At 37.9% G+C, this 19,822-nt stretch overlaps 1 protein-coding gene across 1 annotated transcript in view; it reads right to left on the bottom strand.

Moving 5' to 3' along the window:
- MROH9 (maestro heat like repeat family member 9) overlaps nt 1-17,776 on the bottom strand; it is a 224,997-nt gene extending 207,221 nt beyond the window's left edge. The window contains exon 1 of the mRNA XM_027868360.1: nt 17,761-17,776. Coding sequence (XP_027724161.1) covers nt 17,761-17,776 — 16 coding nt within the window. The remainder of the gene's footprint in view (nt 1-17,760) is intronic.
- Between the last annotated feature and the right edge of the window lie 2,046 nt (nt 17,777-19,822).

Below are 19,822 nucleotides of genomic sequence, written 5' to 3'. Positions count from 1 at the left end.
TGAGATGGTAGGGGGATTGTTGAGATACAATTAAGGCACTAAGAAGAAGTCACGCTGGTAGTATTCCTAGGAATCCACAATGAAAATAAAAGATTGCCAAGGAGAAACAAGGATAGAGCTGTGCTTAACATCTGTATGTGGGGTGGATCAGGGCTGCACACTTTGGTACCAATCTCCAACATTATTCTGGGTGCACGGTAAAGAAAGCAGACTTTGTAGGTATCCCAAGACTGGGGATTGGCCTAAAAATGACTGTCCATCCATGTCACTTAAATACCCAAAGCTCATCCGATTCTCTCAGTGCTCATGTAGGATTTCAGTATTACAGCATGAAATGTGCTAAGGCTTTTCCATGAAGAATCCCCAAGTAAAGGGAGTAGTCCCTTCCCTGTCTTTTACTACACCCAGGTGCAAATTATCATGTAGAATTAGTTACCCATGTTCAGTTACACTCTGGTTTGTGCAGTGGGACTGAGGACTGAGAGACACACTCATGGTAGCTCTGTCCTCTGTGGATATGTGGATAAGACATGGTAAGATGCTTCCGTTCCTGGGGGATGAGGCCAGTACTAAACAGTTTCCTTTGTAACAGCATTGAGGAAAGGAGGAGTGGGGCATGCAGGATGGGGAAGGAAGATTCCCCACCACCACCACCACCACCAAAAAATGAAAACTTCTATAAAGTTCATACTATCTAAAATGTGTGGAGAATTGAATGATGGCATATTGAGTTTCCATTATTTACTTCTAGAGTTTCTAGGGACCTCAGAGACCAAGCAATCCAACCCACACACCAGAAATCTCCAATCCAACCTACCAGAAGAGTGATCATTTAACAAACTTCCAGATGGTTTTGTTGGGGAGACCCATAACCTGCTGAAGCAGCCCCGTCCCCTTTTGCATAGCCCTCGTTGTTAAGAAGTTTTGCTTTATGTCAAGCCTAAATTTGCCTTTTTTTTTTAAAGCTTTCATCCCTTGCTTCTAATACAGCCTTTTGGGTTCCACAGGACAAATTTAATCCCTCTTTCACATGACAGCTCTTCAAATACCTGAAAATAGCTATCATACAATAACTCCCATTTATATAGTGCCTTGAGGTTTACAAAGCACTTTACATACACTATCCCATTTGATCTTCATATCACCCTGATAGATATTCTTATTACATCCATTTGAGAGAATAGATACTGAGCCGCTGAGAGCTTTAGTAATTTACCCAAGGTCTCATAGCTAGCGAGAGCCTGAGGTGAGGCTTTGAACCTATGTCTTCTTGACTCTAACTCCCAGATTTTTCCACTACAGTACACTGTCCCTATGATAAGGGAAATCAACTTGTCCAGTAGTGTTCTGGTAAATGTTTAACAATTGACTCTCCAAAAAAAAAATAAGTGTTTACATATATAAATTTATTTTTAATTTTACTGATATAAAAGATTGTAGCCCAGTTTATAAAATGAATGATAATCATCTTTAACATAAATTCTACATAACCAATTGATTCTCACATAATACTTTCAGTGATTTTTGCCAAACTCTTTTATCCCTAGTTAACTATCTATGATTACAATTCCACCCTGATTTGACAAACAAAATTGTAGCCCAATCTGTTACATTATCTACTGTTAAACTATTTCTTATCCTCATACAAATTCTATTCATTAAATTGAAACATCTTTTACCTCCAGCACAAGTAATTACCATGATGCTAACTTTTTAGCTTTTTGTATAGTTGTAGGGATTAGACTATTGTTTGATTCTACAACATCATCTATAAAATCCAGAAAATTGTCTAAATTAATTTTGTGTTTTAAAATTTCATTTAAATGATACAATTTTTTTCAGCAGCTATCTGTGGTGAAGTTTGCTCTTCCTGAGGCCAAGTAGATGCTTCTAATAAATCAAAATAATTAAAAATGATTTCATTGTTGTGTCTGTTCAATAAAAGACATAAGTTCATGTGTTGAATTATATTTTCTAGTAACATATTTCTAGGAAGAGCATGAAATTTATTATTTTTTATTAAATGGAATGTCTTTAAACTTATCTGACTTAAATCTTCAATTTGAGAGTTATGTTTTCCAGTGCCAATCTTTAAATTTTCCACAGCTCTTAGGGTGCACTTGACTAATTTTTGCACTTTTTGAATGTTAGTTGATCTTGACTACAAAGCAGTTGGAAGGGATGAAAATTTTTCAAGAATGTTAATCATTAAAGCAAAATGTTGCAATAATTTAATGTTAGCAAATCTCATTTCCAAACTAGGAGAAAAATGTATACTTAATATAGGATATGTGGCCATACAGCAGTAGTAACTTATAAATTACATACTACCTACCTCAAGTCCAGTACTCAATCAATTTTAATAATTTCAATTTCAAGCTCTTTAAATACAGTTTCTACTTCAGTCTTTTTATAAATGGAATAAATTTTATCTGGAAATATTTTTAAAAGGTAAACTTGTTCTATTTCAGATATTGAACCATCAAGTAATAATTGATTATTTAAACAGAGCTAAATGATGATTTTTAAAGGAAAATTTTCTAACAATTTCATAGCTACTCCAGACTTTCTTCCCAGTGTTACATTGGCACCATCAAAATAAAATGCAGGTAAGATTGTTTTCAAATATCAATTATTAAGGCAGCTAGGTGGTGCAGTAGATAGAGCACTCGACCTAGAGTCAGGAGGACCTGAGTTCAAATCCAGCCTTTGATACTTACTAGTTGGGTGATGCTGGGCAAGTCACTTAATTCTGTTGGTCTCAGTTTCTCATCAAGAAAATGAGCTAGAGAAGGAAAGGACAAACCATTTCAGTACTTTGCCAAGAAAATCCCAAATGGGGTCACAAAGACTCAGACATGACTGAACAACAACAACATTCTTTATTAAAGCCACTATCATCTAAAGTAGAAAATAATATATTGAAAATATACTCTGTTGTGGTTAATACCATTTTTTAAAAACAACAAATAGCATCACATATGCTGGAACTGATTGATCTGTACACTAGTTCTGTTTAACAAAAGCTCATGAAATCTCTGAAAATTTAACAATTGGGTCTCTACATTTGGTATGCAATGACTTCAGCATGCCACTGTGTGTAAGAATAGGTATGACTAGCATCTTTCAGGCTGCCTGAAAGCTAGAGAGATCACTAGTTCATCAAGTCTCCTTTGACTTAGGCCCCTTATTAGTACTTGTTCAGGACAATGTAAGAGAGCACCCACCATCATTCCTCTGTATGTCTGGCCTCAATCACTAATGGATTTGCAAACAACCTCAAAAACTCTATGTCACCCATAGTGCCCAGGTTCAGGTATGCAAATTAGGCCCAGAACAACCCTGTGTTACACAGTTCTATATGTTTATATAAGTATGTATATACAACATGCACATATACACCTATGTAAAAGAAAGATATGTAAATATGTAAAAGACATATATATATACATACATATATATATATATCTATATACACACACATATATTTTCCAAACACTAAAATTGTCTTAGGCACTGAGCCAATATCCTGTCTTAATGCTTATTTAAGCAAGCTAGTCTGTTTCCTAACATTTCCCATTTCCCCAACCCCAGAAAGAATACATATAGTTTATCTCTGAAATAAACCAAGTTGATTCTGTTGAGAAGTTTGCCCTAATAACTAATCTGAATTTATTATTCTGAGAGCATTAAGTCGACCTCCTTCTCCATAGGATTTAATAAAGTATCAAAACATTTGATTATCATTACTTGAAAACATGAATTCTTAAGCTTTTTTATACCATGGACCTTTTTGGCAATCTGGTGAAGGTTATGGACCCCTTTTCAGAACAAGGTTTTAAATGAATAAAATAAAATACATAGTATTACAAAGGCAACCAACTATGTAAAAATATAGTCATAAATACTGAGTAAGTTATTTAACTTCTTTGAGCCTCAGTTTACTCATCTGTAAAATGAGGGTTCTAAATTATAGTGATGTAGACAGTTTATATTTAAATTCTAATCTCTAATTCTTTTCTCCTCTCCTTTTCTTCCCACCCAATTAATTTTTGTTTACCTATAAATTTCTTCCAATTCATATGTATCTCCATAGCAGGAAAATATTCAAAGCTCAAACATCTCTGATGTTGGGTCCACAGTGATTTATAATAAGATTTATAATAATCACCTCCTTTACAGAAATATTATTTTTGGAGCTTACATATCCAATCTCTGGAGATCATTTTACCTAATCTATTAATTTCACTAATAGAGAAACTGAGACCCAGAAAGGCTAAATGAATTGCCCGTGGCTATAGACCTAGGCAGAAGATTATTATGAGCAAACAATATTCAAACAACTAAGCCACTTTCATTTTAAAAAAGAATAGCTTTGGTCATTTAAAATTAGATATGGCATCCATACCCTTTGACCCAGGGAGCCTAAAAAAAACCATTGATAAAAAGAAAGACCCTATATTCACCAAAATATGTGTAGCATGCTTTTTGTGGTAGCAAAGAACTGGAAAGAGGCGGTGCCCATCAACTGGGGAATGGCTGAACGAATTGTGGTACACATGCCTATAATGGAATATCACTGTGCTGTAAGAAATGATGAATATGATGGATACAAAGAAGCCTGGAAAGACACGAACATGATGCAAAATCGTGAACTGACACAAAGTGAAGTAAGCAGAAACAAGAAAATGACATGCACAATGACCTCAACAGTATGGATTGACAATTATAAAACAACAGCAAAAATAATGAATAGTGCAAAATTACAAAGAACAAGCCAGGCCCTAACAAAGAGTTATAAGAAGGCGTCCCTTCTCACTACTTAGCAGAGGTGGGAGACTGATATTGTCAGATTTTTTTTTTTCTGTTTTAATTGGTTAGGCTGATTTTTTCATTGTTTTCTTTTTTCTTAAAAAATATTGTGGGTTGACTCTGAGGCAAGGTTGGGCAGAGATACAGGGAAAAACTAAGCTATTAAATACATATATAATTATTTTAAAATAAAATTACTATAAATATATAAATATATCAGTGCTTAATTGTAGTATTCTTGGGGTAGGGTGGAGAAGGGAGAAAAATAACAAAGTAAAAAGTGCACAGCAGAGAACAGAAGAAAATTTACAAGGAAGCAAAGAAAAGAGGGACAGCTCTGAACACAACATTTAATATTTATTACATAGGCTTTTTTGAAATGGAAATTTGTTGAATATTTTGAATCCTCTCTTATGTTCTGCTGTGCACATGGAAGTGCTTTTTTTTTCTTTTGGATTTAAGTTTATAATGTGTTTCTTTTTCTTTCCTTACTGTGTATTTGCTTTAGTATTTAAGTTTAAAATAAATCAATTAGAATTTTTAAAAGAAAATAAATAGAATTTTTCCATTTTTCCCTGAAAAAAAAATAAGATTACATGTGACATTAGAAAACCAAATATATCTGGAGCTGGTTGACCTTGAGAATGCAGAAAAATGCTGTATTTTCTTAACACTTTTTTCATACTAATTACATTGATTGTTCTTTTTTTAATTGTAAAAAATCCATTATAGCAGATATAAATGAATTTAATTCTAATGAATTTAATTATTAGCTGCTGACTTTAGACAAAAAAACAGAATGCAACACAGTTCATCCAATAAATACTTGATAAATAGGCATTGATTCAGGAAAGGAAGCAAATGATTGATTAGAAATACCAAAAAAAAAAACCTGCTTTGAGGGCAGAATTCTCCTCTAATTCCTCTATCTTCTACACCTATTAAACAATGGTAACTGATGCTTAACACACTGACCCTGAGGTGCACTACTGTGACATTGTGGGTCATCAAAATTACTCCTTCTTAAAGTTACTGTATTGCACCACAATGGCAGCTAGATGGCGCCATAGTGCATGGAACACCAGGTCTGGAGTCAGGAAGCCTCATCTTCTGAGTTCAAATCTGGCCTCAGACATTTACTAGCTTTGTGATCCTGGGCAAGTCATTTAACCCTGTTTGCCTCAGTTTCTTCATCTGTAAAATGAACTGGAAAAGGAAATGGAAAACCACTCCAGCATCTTTGCCAAGAAAATCCCAAATGGGATCACAAAGAGTTAGACACAACCGAACAACAACAATTGTACTACAACATATCTTTGCAACTTTCTGCTCTGTGGGGGTATCCTTCCCACATTTTGAGTTCTTTGCTGGGGAGCCACAAGGTAATGGAAGAAAACTATCAATCTGCATTAAAAGAAAAAGGAGAGGGGCAACTAGATGGTGAAGTGGATAGAGCACTGGCCCTGAAGTCAGGAAGACCTGAGTTCAAATTCAGCCTCAGACCAAACACTTGTTACTTACTAGCTGTGTGACCCTGGGCAAGTCACTTAACCCCAATTGCCAAAAAAAAAAGGAGAGGAAAAAAGAAGAGGAGAATAGTATAATAGCATCTAGCATTGCTATCATTCTTTAAGGTCCACAAAGTGCTTTATGTTTCTTATCTCATTGATCTTCACAACAACCCTAGGAGATAGGTGGTAGTATTATCCACATTTTACAGATGAGGAAACTGAGGCTGAGATACATGAAGTGACTTTCCTGGAGTCACCCCGGTAGTATGTATCTGTGGCAGGATTCCAACTCAGGTCTTCCTGATTCCAAGTCCAATATTCTATTTACTGTAGCCCTTCTCCACCATGATTCGAACATACATTTCTCAGTATTAGTAGAGCTCACATTTTTCAACATGCTGCATTTTTTAAAGTTTTCATAATAAATATATTTGGATCCAGTCTTGATCTCTGATACAGCCTTTAAAATCTTCCCTGAGCTCTGCAGTTGATCCTATTAGGGATGGATCTTTAGCCAATTTTCAAGCTTTGTCAACAGGCATAGCCAGGCCAAACTTAATTTGCAAGGAAAGTTGAGGCATACTGATTGTGACAAATGCCTGACAAATGCTGTCAGTTCACTAACAGTCATGGAATTTTACCAACTGTGACTTTCTCCAGCTTAAACTCCTCAACTTGTGGCTTGGGATTCTTTTATTTACTTGATTGGTAACATTCTTCATTGCAACATCACCCCATTGTTTTTGCTTTGCTTGGACTGAATATTCCAAGTTGTCTGACACCGGAATTTCATACCCTGATTTAAGGACTACAGTCAATGAGGACACATATGGAATTGGGTTTTAACCAGATTTCTCTACTCACTACTGCGGAATTTGTGAACCAGACTCAGTGGTCTCTTTGTTTTCAGTTAATTTCCAGAGATTCTGACCAAAAAGCAAAGAAAATGATTCCATGAATAAAAATATCATATGTGGCTCACTGTATCTCCCAACAGGTAATAATATTCATTTTCAGGAATATAAGCTAAATGACATAGAACACCAGAAGTATGTAATCCAATTTTTCTCAGGAAAGCAACAACAACTACAACAGAAAAATCATGATGAGGAGAAGGTAGAGGAATAGGAGGAGGAGGAGAATGTCTCTTGCCTACAATTTAACCTGTGGGAACCAAAATATCACAAAAATGCATCTTGATTACTAGCCCACACCACATACCTGATATGAGGGAAAAGCCACCCACAAAGATACTAGCCAAGACAATTTCTTTCTCTATGAATATTTTCTCCTAAGTTTGCGTTAGAGTAAGTTTAAATTTCATATCTTCAGGTTAAAATGGAATTCCTTCGATCTTTACTTGCATGTCCTATTTTGTAACAGTATATGCTATGTGCTGATTGCCCAAAGAATTGTGGTTGTGAGTAATTTCCAAGACTTTGGGAAGATTCTAATGTGATCTCTTGTTTGGCACAGTACTTGTTACTTTATCTGTTTGACCTGAGTTTCTTATCTGTAAAATGGGCACTCATACCACCTACCTTACGGTGTTAGAAAACATACTTTATGAATCTGAGATATTACCCATTGATAATAAAGTTAAGAGTGTAGAGTAATGAACAGAGGAAAATATTAAAATAAGTTCTACATTCTAGTTATAATTTTACAACATCTTGGGACTATATATTTTATCTGGTGATATTTCTTCATTCTTATTATAAAAACTGAAGAGAAGTTGAGTTTCTATTTCTAAGAATTCACTTTACATTAATGTTTTATAAGTATTCCTAAAATATGTATTTTATGCATTCTTAAGTGTGACAAATTCCACAAATGGAAGGAACCTACAGAGAGCTGGTCCTTTGTTACTTTGCAATTGGGATTTTGTGAAATATGTTGGGGTGAATTTGAAGAAAGATCCAGTTTTTTTGTTTGTTTAAAAAAACATGCACACACACACACACACACACACACACACACACACACACACACTGCCATGAAAATTCCAGTACAGTCTTTGGATTCCAAGTTGCATGAGTAGCCCACCATATTGGTGGGATCTGGCTTATGATTGTATATGGGAGGGAGTGAGGGATGAAACATTTATATAGTGCTTACTATGTGTCTGGCACTGTGCTAAACATTTTAAGAAGACAGTTTAGAAAGATATAGCATTACACAGGCATTTTTGGTTTACCCAAAAACTCTGTACCTCAAATACTTTGATGACTTGGGAGGAAAGAGTGAGGCTGATGACGTTGCTCAGTTCTGCCTCACAAATCCAATTCGTGAACAAGTCAAGACATCACCCTCACGATGACTGACATTGGTGCGTTTTTTTAGGACAAAGGATGAACAACAACCTTGGAGAGGAACCCAGCCTAACAGAGCCATAGGTAGGAATTTTGGCACCTGGGGGAAGAGGTCGATCAGTCAACAAGCATTTATTAAATTCTTACTATATGTCAGGCATTGTGCTAACCATTGATGAAACATAAAGACGAAAACATGATACCTGCCCTCAAGTAGCTCACCTTCTAATGGGGGAGAAATACGTAGATGACTATGTACATGCAGTACACACACTCACACACACATATAGATGTAGATATTGACATAGAAATTCTAAATGAGAGGTAATCTCAGAGGCAAGACGCTTGTAGTAGGTATGTTGGGGAAGTAGGAGAGAATGACCTCAAAAAGCCTTTGTACAGGGGCAGAGCCAAGATGGCGGAGGGAAAGCAGTGACTTGCTAGAGCTCTCCCCCAAATCCCTCCAAATACCTATAAAAAATGGCTCTAAACAAATTCTAAAGCAGCAGAACCCACAAAAAAACAGAGTAAAACAAATTTCCAGCCCAAGACAATCTGCATGGCTGATGGGAAAGGTATATCACACTGGGCGGGTAGAGGAGCGCAGTTCGGGGTGGGCACGCAGGCAGCAATGATGCTGGTGCAGGCCTCAGAGGACTGAATCGCGGGCAGCTGTGGTGGTTTCCAGACTTCTCAATCCACGAATGCCAAAGACAATTTAGAAGGTCAGTGGGAAAAGTCTGTGACTGCAGTGAGAGAAGAAGCTAGGTTTCAGCCGCAAGTCCCGAGCGCGGCCTCTGGGGCAGCGGCTGCCTCCTGAGCTTCTGGCCCACAGACTGAGGGGGAATAGAGTGGCTGATCAGAGGGTGATTGCAAGGATCTCTTTGCCAGGGCTGAGGCAGAAATCTCTTGCTTTGCCTGTGCTTGGATCTGGGTCACAGTTCTGAGGGGCGGTCCTGGGGCGAGGAGGAGCTCTGGTATGGTGGAGCTTGTTGTGACGGTGGAGAGGAAACGCCTCACCCCTTATCATACCACCTTGGAAGAAGTGACATTTTTCAGGTCCCTAGAAGTATCTCTGAAAACAGCTGTACAAACCTCCGAAGCTTGGGACAGTACATTCTCCACATTGGAAACAGACTCTTACCTTAACAAAGAGTTTAAAACTCAAGTAACTGGTTGAGATCATGAGCAAGCAGTGCAAAAAGAATCAGACTATATTATCTTACTTTGGTGACAAAGAAGATCAAAACATACAACCAGAAGAAGACAACAAAGTTAAAGCTCCTACATCCAAAACTTCCAAGAAAAATATGAATCAGTCCCAGGCCTTGGAAGAGCTCAAAAGGGATTTTGAGAAGCAAGTAAGAGAAGTAGAGGAAAAACTGGGAAGAGAAATGAGAGTGATGCAAGAAAATCATGAAAAGCAAGTTAACAGCTTGCTAAAGGAGACCCAAAAAAATACTGAAGAAAATAACACCTTAAAAAATAGCCTAACCCAAGTGGCAAAAGAGGTCCAAAAAGCCAATGAAGAGAACAATGCTTTAAAGAGCAAAATGGGACAAATGGAAAAGAAAGTCCAAAAGATTACTGAAGAAAATGCTTCCTTAAAAATTAGAATAGAGCAATTGGAAGCTGGTGACTTTATGAGAAATCAAGACACTGTAAAACAAATCCAAAAGAATGAAAAATCAGAAAACAATGTGAAATATCTCATTGGAAAAACAACTGACCTGGAAAATAGATCCAGGAGAGAGAACTTAAAAATTATTGGACTATCTGAAAGCCATGATCAAAAAAAGAGCCTAGACATCATCTTTCAAGAAATGATCAAGGAAAACTGCCCTGATATTTTAGAACCAGAGGGCAAAATAGAAATTGAAAGAATCCACCAATCTCCTCCTGAAAGAGATCCCCAAAGGAAAACTCCTAGGAATGTTGTAGCCAAATTCCAGAGTTCCCAGGTCAAGGAGAAAATATTACAAGCAGCCAGAAAGAAACAATTCAAGTATTGTGGAAACACAATCAGGATAACACAAGATTTAGCAGCTTCTACATTAAGGGACCACAGGGCATGGAATATAATATTCCTGAGGGCAAAGGAGAAAGGATTACAACCAAGAGTCACCTACCCAGTAAAACTGAGTATAATTTTTCAGGGGAAAAAATGGTCATTCAGTGAAATAGAGGACTTTCAAGCATTCTTGATGAGAAGACCGGAGCTGAATAGAAAATACAAGACTGAAGTAGAACACGAAGAGGTAAACAGGAAAGAGAAATCATAAGAGACTTGTTAAGGTTGAACTGTTTACATTCCTGCATGGAAAGATGATATTTGTAACTCATGAGACCTTTGTCAGTATTAGGGTAGTTGGAGGGAAAAAATTATATGTATGTATATAGATAGATAGATAGATAGATAGATAGATAGATAGATAGATAGATAGAGGGTACAGGATGAGTTGAACATGAAAGGGTCATATCTAGAGAATAAAATTAAGGGGTGAGAGAGGATTATACTAGAAGAAGGTGAAAGGGAGAGGTAGAACAGGGTAAATTATCTCACAAAAAAAACAGAAAAGAAAAGGCTCTTACAGTGGAGGGGAAATGGGGAAGGTGAGAGGGAATGAGTGAATCTTATTCTCATAGGTTTTGACTTAAGGAAGAAATAACATACACACTCAATTGGGTATGGAAATCTGTCTTACTCTACAGGAAAATAGGAGAGGAAGGGGATAAGAGAGTAGGGGGATGATAGAGGGGAGGGTAGATTGGGAAAGGGGGTAATCAGAAGCAAATACTTCTGAGGAGGGACAGGGTCAAAAGAAAGAATAGAATAAATGGGGGGGCGGGATAGGATTAAGGGAAATAAGTTAGTTTTTCACAGCATGTCTACTATGGAAGTGTTTTGCACATGTATAGCTTGCCTTTTCAATGAGGGTGGGTGGGGAGGGAGGAAGGGAGAAACTTTGGAACCCAAAGTTTTAAAAACACATGTTTAAAAAAAATGTTTTTACATGCAACTGGGAAATAAGAAATATAGGAAACGAGGTACAGAAATCTATCCTGCCCTACAGGAAAATAGAAGGGGAAGGGGGGTAGAGATAGCAGGGCAAGCAGACTAGGGGAAGGGGTATTCAGAATGCATGCCATCTTGGGGTGGGGGGAGGGGTGAGATGGGGTAAAAATTTGGAACTCAAAATCTTATGGAAGTAAATGTTGAAAACTAAAAATAAAAATTGAAAACAAAAACAAGACAAAACAACAAAAAAAAAAGCCTTTGTAGAAGGTGAGGTTTGGAGTGAGTGTTGAAAGAAGCCAGGGAAGCCAGGAGGTAGAGATGAGAAGGGAGAGTGTCAGAAGTAGGTGAAGGTCATGAAAAGGGAGGGAGCCAGGAGATCAAGCATCTGAGGAACAGCAAGGAGATTCAGTGTCACTGGGTCAAGAGTAAGTGGGGGAAGGGAGAATAAAATGTAAGAAGACTAGACTGGTAGGAATAGGTCAAGTTGTGAAAAACTTTAAAAGCTAGAGAATTTTATCTTTGATTCTGAAGGTGAAAGGGAACTAGGGGCATTTCTTGAGAAGAGAAGGTGATATAGTTAGACCTGCATTTTTAAAAAAATTACTTTGGCAGCTGATTGAAGGATGCAATATACCCATGGTGTCAAACTCAAATAGAAATGAAGGTCAAGGATCCTTACATAAAAATGCTCATGGGATGCAAGTTGATTTAATTTTAAATGTGATGTTATCTAAGATTATTATATTTTTATTATTTTGACAACTAATTTCCAATTACATTTTAATCTGATTCTGACCCCACTTGGCAGTGTTGCGGGCAACGCAGCACTTAGCACAGTGCCTGGCATATAGTAGGTGCTTAATAAATGTTTACTGATTGACAATGTTTGACACCTCTGGAGTGTAGTGTGGAGGGTCAAGGCAGGTTGACCAACAAGAAGACTGTCATAACACTGCAGGTGTGAGGTGATGAGGACCTGCCTCAGGGTAGTATGGGGTGCATATGAGGGGTGTGAGGGTAGGTGACAAGACTTGGAAACATTAACTATGTGGGGTGAGTGCAAGTGGGGCCTCAAGGATGACACTGAGATTGTGAGCCTGGGTGACTGGGAGGAGGAAGGGGGTGTCCTCAATGGTAACAGGGAAGAAGGGGAGGATTGGGGTAAAGACAATGAGCTCTCTTATGGACAGTCAAGTTTGAGATGTCTATGGGCAATCTAGTATCAGAGGTTGAAGAGGAAGGTAGTGATGTGAGTCTGAGGAGCAGGAGAAAAGTTAAAAGTTGGAGAAATAGCTCTGAGAATCATCTGCATAAAATGATCATTGACCTCATCAGAACTGATCTGATCACTCAGTGAGATAGTATAAATCAGCATGAAATAGAGCCTCAAACCTGCTCCTTTCCATCCCCCTTCTCCTGAAAATCCAGTGACTACCTATTGTCTCTTGGCTCAAACACAAATTCATCCATTTAGTATTTAAAGCTCCTTCAAGGAGGCAGCTGGTAGCAGAGTACATAGAGCACCGGAATCAGAGTCAGGAAGATTTGAGTTTAAATCCAGCCTCAGAGACTTACTAACTGTGTGACACTGGGCAAATCACTTAATCTCTCTCTGCCTAGCTTTCCTCACCTATAAAATCGGGATAATAATAGCACGTACCTCCCGGGGTTGTTGTGAGGATCAAATAAGACAATATTTGTAAAGCACTTAGCACAGTCTGGCATGTTATCCTGAAATTTTTTTTAATTCATTTTGTATATATTTCACATTTACTTATCTGGGTATACGTGGTTTCTGCTTAGTAGAATATAAGCTCCTTGAAGACAGAGATTGTTTTAATTTTTGTCATTGAGTCTGTAATGCTTAGCATAATGGCACAAAACAGGTACTTGGAAAATGCTTTTTGAATTGAATTTGAATCAACTTAATAACTCATGATATAAAATAATACAAGAAGTAGTTAAGAAACTGAGTAGAAATGAACAAATACAGTGGCTTCCATTAACCTGGTATGAATGTCTTAAATTTTTGTACCCACTAAATTTTGGTACTCTGGGGAAATCCTCAGTCACTCCCACCCTAGTTACAGCTCTGCCAGCTCATATTTTTTAATAGAATTTGTTTGTTCAAGGGGAGAAGATAAAGTATCTAGCCACTCTCCAAATGAAACTCACACATGGAAAATGACTTTTCTCTCCTTCTGAACCTTCAACTAGGCTTGAGATCCTTTCTCCTATGTTTTGTGGAACTTCAGGGACAGTCTATGCTCAGTCAACAAATCATTTTTCTACCCTTAAAGTTATTTGTTTGGCGGTACTGCCTTAGAGGCAAAGAGAAGAAGAATATTTCATAATATCATAGAATTTTTTGGCAACCATGAGAAATGCCTGAGGAATGTTGGCACATCAAGATTCAGTGAATTATTCATCAAAAAGTAACATCTGAAGAGCTATGAGAAGAACTATCCATCTAATTCAAAAAATAGGTTATGTTTCCATTTCTATAGGATCTAAGCAACTTAGAGTTGTTTAGAAAAGACAAGGCCCCATGATAACATCATAAAAGTGACATTACCAGAATTAATTTACAGATTTAAAGTTACATCAATCAAATATCAAAGAGATATTTCATAGACCTAGACAAAAAAATAACAAAATTTATTTGGAAGAACAAAAAGTCTAGAGCATCAAGGGAAACCATTAAAAAATGTGAGGGAATAGCACTTTCAGGTTTCATATTACATTATAAAGCAGTAAGCATCAAAATTTTTTGGTCCTGGTTAAAAAATACAAAAGTAAGGGGCAGCTAGGTGGCACAGAAGGTAGAGTCCCACCCCTGGAGTCAGGAGGACCTAAGTTCAAACCCAGCCTCAGACAAACGATCCTCACTAGGTTTGTGATCCTGGGCAAGTGACTTAACCCTGATTGCCTCACCAAAAAAAAAAAGAAAATACGGAAGTAACTCAATGGGACAAAATAGAAAATAAAGAATCAGAAGTAACTGAACTCAATCCAACTTGGTACAATAAACTCTCGAGCTCAAAACTAAAAAAGAATTCCTTATTTGACAAGAATTGCTGGGAAAACAGGAAACTAAACTGACAGAATTTAAGTTTAGAATAAACTCCAAGTGAATATGAGACCTGAATATCAAAAATCATGTCACAAAACATCCAGAAAAAGAGGAGGGATTCTTTCATCACTGTGGCTTGGGAGACAATTATTCACCAAATAAGGGATAGTGGCAATTACAAATGATAAACTTGACAATTTCAATCACGTGAAATTGAAATGCTTTTGCAAAAATAAAATTAATGCTACCAGGATAAGGAGGTAAATGGTCAACTGAGAAAAAGTCTTTATATCAAGTATCTATGATAAAGATCTGAAATCCAAGATATATCAGCAATTATTGGCAACTAGTTAAAATATGTAAGACCCAAAGCCATTCTCCAAGAGATTTAGGGGTCAAAGGAATTAATAAACTGTTCTAAAAAGAATTGCAAATTATTAACAACTTTGTGAAAGAATGTTCCAGATCACTTAAAAATAACAGAAACAAATCAAAACAACAGAAAACAAATCAAAACGCCTCACACTTAACAAAGTGGAAACACTGATAAAAGATACGAGGGAGTAGCCAATGTTAGGGGGGTTGTTGAAAGATACTAGTAAACTTTGTAGGGCTGTCCGAGGTCAATAAGCATTTATTGTTTACTCCTAAACATTATAGGGCAGCTAGGTGGCGCCATAGTGCATGAGTGCCAGGTCTGGCGTCAGGAAGATTTCTTGACTTCAAATTCAGCCTCAAACACTTACTAGCACGTGACCCTGAGTATGTCATTTAAACTTGTTTGCCTTAGTTTCCTTTGTTGTAAAATGAGTTTGGAGAAGGAAATGGCAAACCGTTCTAGTGTCTTTGCCAAAAAACCCCAAATGAGGTGGTGAAAATTTGGACATGACTAAAATGACCGAACAACACTCCCCCCAAAATTATATATACATATATGCTAATATAAATATGCATATGGTTCATACATAGTTTATTGATTCCCTCCATTAGAATGTAAAGTCTTTGGGGACAGCTAGGTGGCACTGTAGATAAAGCACTGGTCCTGGAGTCAAGAGGATCTGAGTTCAAATCCAGATTCACACACTTACTAGTTGTGTGACCCTGGGCAAGTCACTTAATCCTAATTGGTTCACCAAAAAAAAAAAAAAATGTAAACTCTTTGCAAGTGGGGATTGTTTCATTTGTTGTATTTGTATCTATATTACTTAGGACAGTGCCTATGGCAATGAGAAACTATTTATTAAGCACTTAATATGTGCCAGACACTGTGCTAAGTGCTTTTACAAATATTATGCCATTTTGAGCCTCATAACAAACCTAGGAAGTAGGTGCTATTATTATCCCCATTTTACAGATGAGGAAACTGAGGCAGACAAAGATTTAATTGACTTGCCCAGAGTCACACAGCTAATAAGTGTCTGATGGCAAGTATGAACCCAAGTTTTCCTATTTCCAGACCTAGCATTCTACCCACTCGTTGTCTCTATGTACTTGTCAGCTGATTGATTGAGCCTCACCTCTTCACTCCACCTCATTCTCCATAACCAATCAGCTGCTGAGTTTGATGAATTCTTCCTCTGGACCACTTATCTCCATCTCTCTATTCATGTGGCTACCACACTAGTTCCGAACACCATTACTTCTTTCCCAGACTACTGCCGTGGCCTCCTCATATTGTCCTTATTTTCAGTCTTTTTCCTCCATAATGAAATCTCTGAACAGCAGCCAAATTGATATTCCTAAAGCACAGCTCTGACCAATGTTATTCTTTTTCTCAAGAAGCTTCAGTGGTTCCCTGTTATCTCCCTGTTAAGTCCTCTTTTTGGCATTTGCTGCCCTGCACAGTCTTCTTCCAATCCCTCTGTCTGGGTTTACATTACATTCCTCCTCCTCCTCCTCCTCCTCCTCCTCCTCCTCACCACAAAAACCAAACCATCCTCTTTTCTGCTGTCCATATAAGATATTCCAGGGGCAGCTAGGTGGCAAAGTGGATAGAGCACTGGCCCTGGATCAGGAGGACCTGAGTTCAAATCCAGCCTCAGAGACATGACACTTAACTAGCTGTGTGACCCTGGGCAAGTCACTTAACCCCATTGCCTAGCCAAAAAAAAATAAAAAAAAAAGATATTCCATCTCCAGCCTCTACACCTTTGTAGGATATCAGGTTTTCATGCTAGGCACTCTGACTTGGTCTCATCCCACCCATACTTTGAATACTTTCACTTCTAATCTCCATCTCTTAAAATCCCTAGGTCCGTTAAAGGCTCAGATCAAGGGTCCTCCTACATGGTGCCTTTGCTGATCCCACTCTCCTCCTTCTCAGGTTGATAGCACTTCTCTATTTTCCCCTTCTTCCTCTTCCTCCTTCTATCCTTCCTCCTTCTCCTACTACCATACACATACACATGAATTATTTTGAATTAAATTTTTATACATTTTGCATTTCCTTATCTGCCTATGTGATTCCCCTCCAACGGAATGTGAACTGATTGAGGGTGTTTTTGTCTCTGGATCTCCAGCACCCAACATAACATCTGGTATGTATGAATTTGTTCCAGGTCAGTCCAGTGAGCCACCACATTGCAGACTCAAGTCTGAAGTACCACTCAGATGGTTTAGTAAAAGATACAAGGATGTTTTTAATAGTTTAATGATTTGTTATTGTTGAATAACTCACATCCTCACTGTCTTTAGTAGTAATTGCTGGATCATTTTGAAAGTGAAAAAAGGCAATTCACAACACCTCTCAAAGAATAGGATAGACTAGATCAACTGGAATTAGAAAATTTTTGTGTAATCTAACATCCTTGCAGAAGCAACGTGGCAAAGGAAGCAGCTTTGATTGAATGCAGCTCCCAGTGTCTTCCTTATTTCCCTAGCAGTAAAGATACACCAGTGACCCTTGGGTGACAGCATCCTAGCACGGAGCTAAGTTTCAATAAGGTTGTAGAAGCCACAGCCCAAGGTTCTGGTGTGGTATTCCTTCCCAACAGCTGACTTTGTCTATACTGCCAGTCAGAGGCTGACACTTACCTTGAGCTGATCGCATCATCCGTGCCTCCTTATGGTCTTCCTGATTCTACTGTGTGTTCCACAACCCTAGCTCAACTACATCTGTCCATATTTCTGGCTGGCTGTCAGTCCATCAGGCCCATGCTGGAGCACCCTAGTACATGCTTAATAAATACTTGATGAATTGAATAAAATTAAGTTTATTCTTGTTGCTGATACAACATCAATGATATGTGAATTGTATAGGAAATCATATAAAAAATTGGCAGCAAGTGCACTCAAGGGACACATTAAAGTACAGTTTGAAGCAATGTAACTTCAATAATTGATTGCAAATTATTTCTTGAGTTTATTTCACATTTGTTGTGTTCAGTAGTTTCAAGTGTATTCAACTCTTTGTGACTCCATTTGGATTTTCTGGGCAAAGATACTGAAGTGATTTGCCATCTCCAGCTCATTTTACAGATGAGGAGACTGAGGCAAACAGGGTTAAGTGACTTGCCCAGGGTCACACAGCTGGTAGGTATATGAGGCCAGATTTGAACTTGAGTCTTCCTGACTCCAGGTCCAGTGCTTTATCCAGTGCACCACCCAGTTGCCCTTTTATTTCATATAGAGTTATACACACACACACACATACACACATACACACATATGTATATATACATACATGTGTATGTATGTATATATATAAGCTATTTCATATTCCCTTAATAGCTCAAAGCACTTAAATTGCCTCATTTTCTCAATAACCCCATGAATTAATTAGGCTATTCTTATATTGTTAACTCTGATTTATAGAAACCCTTTGGTATAGGGAATAGACCACTGGCCTTGGATGAAGGAAGACCTAGGTTCAGATCCTGCCTGAGACACTTCCTCTGTGACTCTGGGTGAATCAATTGGCCTCTCTGAGGCATGGTTTCCCCAAGATTATCATGAGGATCATATAAAAAAGTGCTTTCTAAGCCTTAAAGTACCATATAAATTTGAGTTATTATTAAAATGGATGGAGAAAGTAAAGGAGGGCAACAGAAAGATCCTTGGAAGATCAAACACGATTCCAGGGAAGAGGGAGGATTAAAATCCAAGTCATCTGACTCAAGCTCCATCTTCTCTGGCCTGACCATAGCAGCTGCAGAGGCCCAGCGCCAAAATGAAGCAATCCCTATGGATGGAGCAACTCAGCCGGTGCCAAAGCTTCTTGCTGACTCCAAAAACAAAGTGAGGAAGGCCAACAGCTTCTGCAAAGCATACATGCAGTTACTACCTTAGAAGAGCCTTCGTGGCCAGTCCAGTCATGGGGCAGGTGCCGACCGGCCTTCTGAGCCCCTGCCTTTCCAATCATCTTTGCATGTCCCTAACAGGGAGGCAAAGAAATGCACATTTATTTCATCAAACACTTCTTTACGCTATTAAAGACAAAAGAAACGTATCTTTCAACATTCCCATCTGTTCATTTCCGTCTGACTCCTTCAATTGAAATAGGGAAAATTGCAGTACAGTTGTTGGCTCAGTTTTCTTTTCTTTCCTTTCCTTTTTTTTTTTTTGACTCTACAGCTATGATGTCTCCAAACTGGGAGGAAAGTGAGACTCAGAAGTCCTAGGAAGTTTGCTGAATTATTGTAGGACCAGACAAATCACTTTTTTGGCCTTATAAATGATTCAATGTCCTGACCTGTAAAGTAATGAGAACATCTATCTACTGGAACTTGCTTATATATATATATATATATATATATATATATATATATATATATATATGAGAAGCAATCAGGGTTATTTGCCCCAGGGTTACATAACTAGTAAGTGTTTGAGGTCGGATTTGAACTCAGGTCTTCTTGACTCCTATAGTCCATCACTACCCACTAGGCTAAGCTGCTTTCAATTAGACAATGAGGTCGGGGCATTTGTTTTCCTATCTTCCTACCCTTGATTTAGACCAACCACCTGATTTGATGAAGTGACTTATCCAAGATCACACAACCAGCAGTGCCAGGAACCCAGCCCACGTCTTCAGATAATCAAGTCCACCATTCTTCCCACCATACCGTATGGCCTCTTGGGATCTTTCCAGGAGCTT

The sequence above is a fragment of the Vombatus ursinus genome, unplaced genomic scaffold, assembly GCF_900497805.2.
Source record: "Vombatus ursinus unplaced genomic scaffold, bare-nosed wombat genome assembly UNPS02014789.1, whole genome shotgun sequence".
In the NCBI taxonomy this organism is placed as follows: domain Eukaryota; kingdom Metazoa; phylum Chordata; class Mammalia; order Diprotodontia; family Vombatidae; genus Vombatus; species Vombatus ursinus.
Note: the sequence above shows the minus strand (reverse complement) of the source record. Positions and strands in the feature narration are given on the sequence as shown.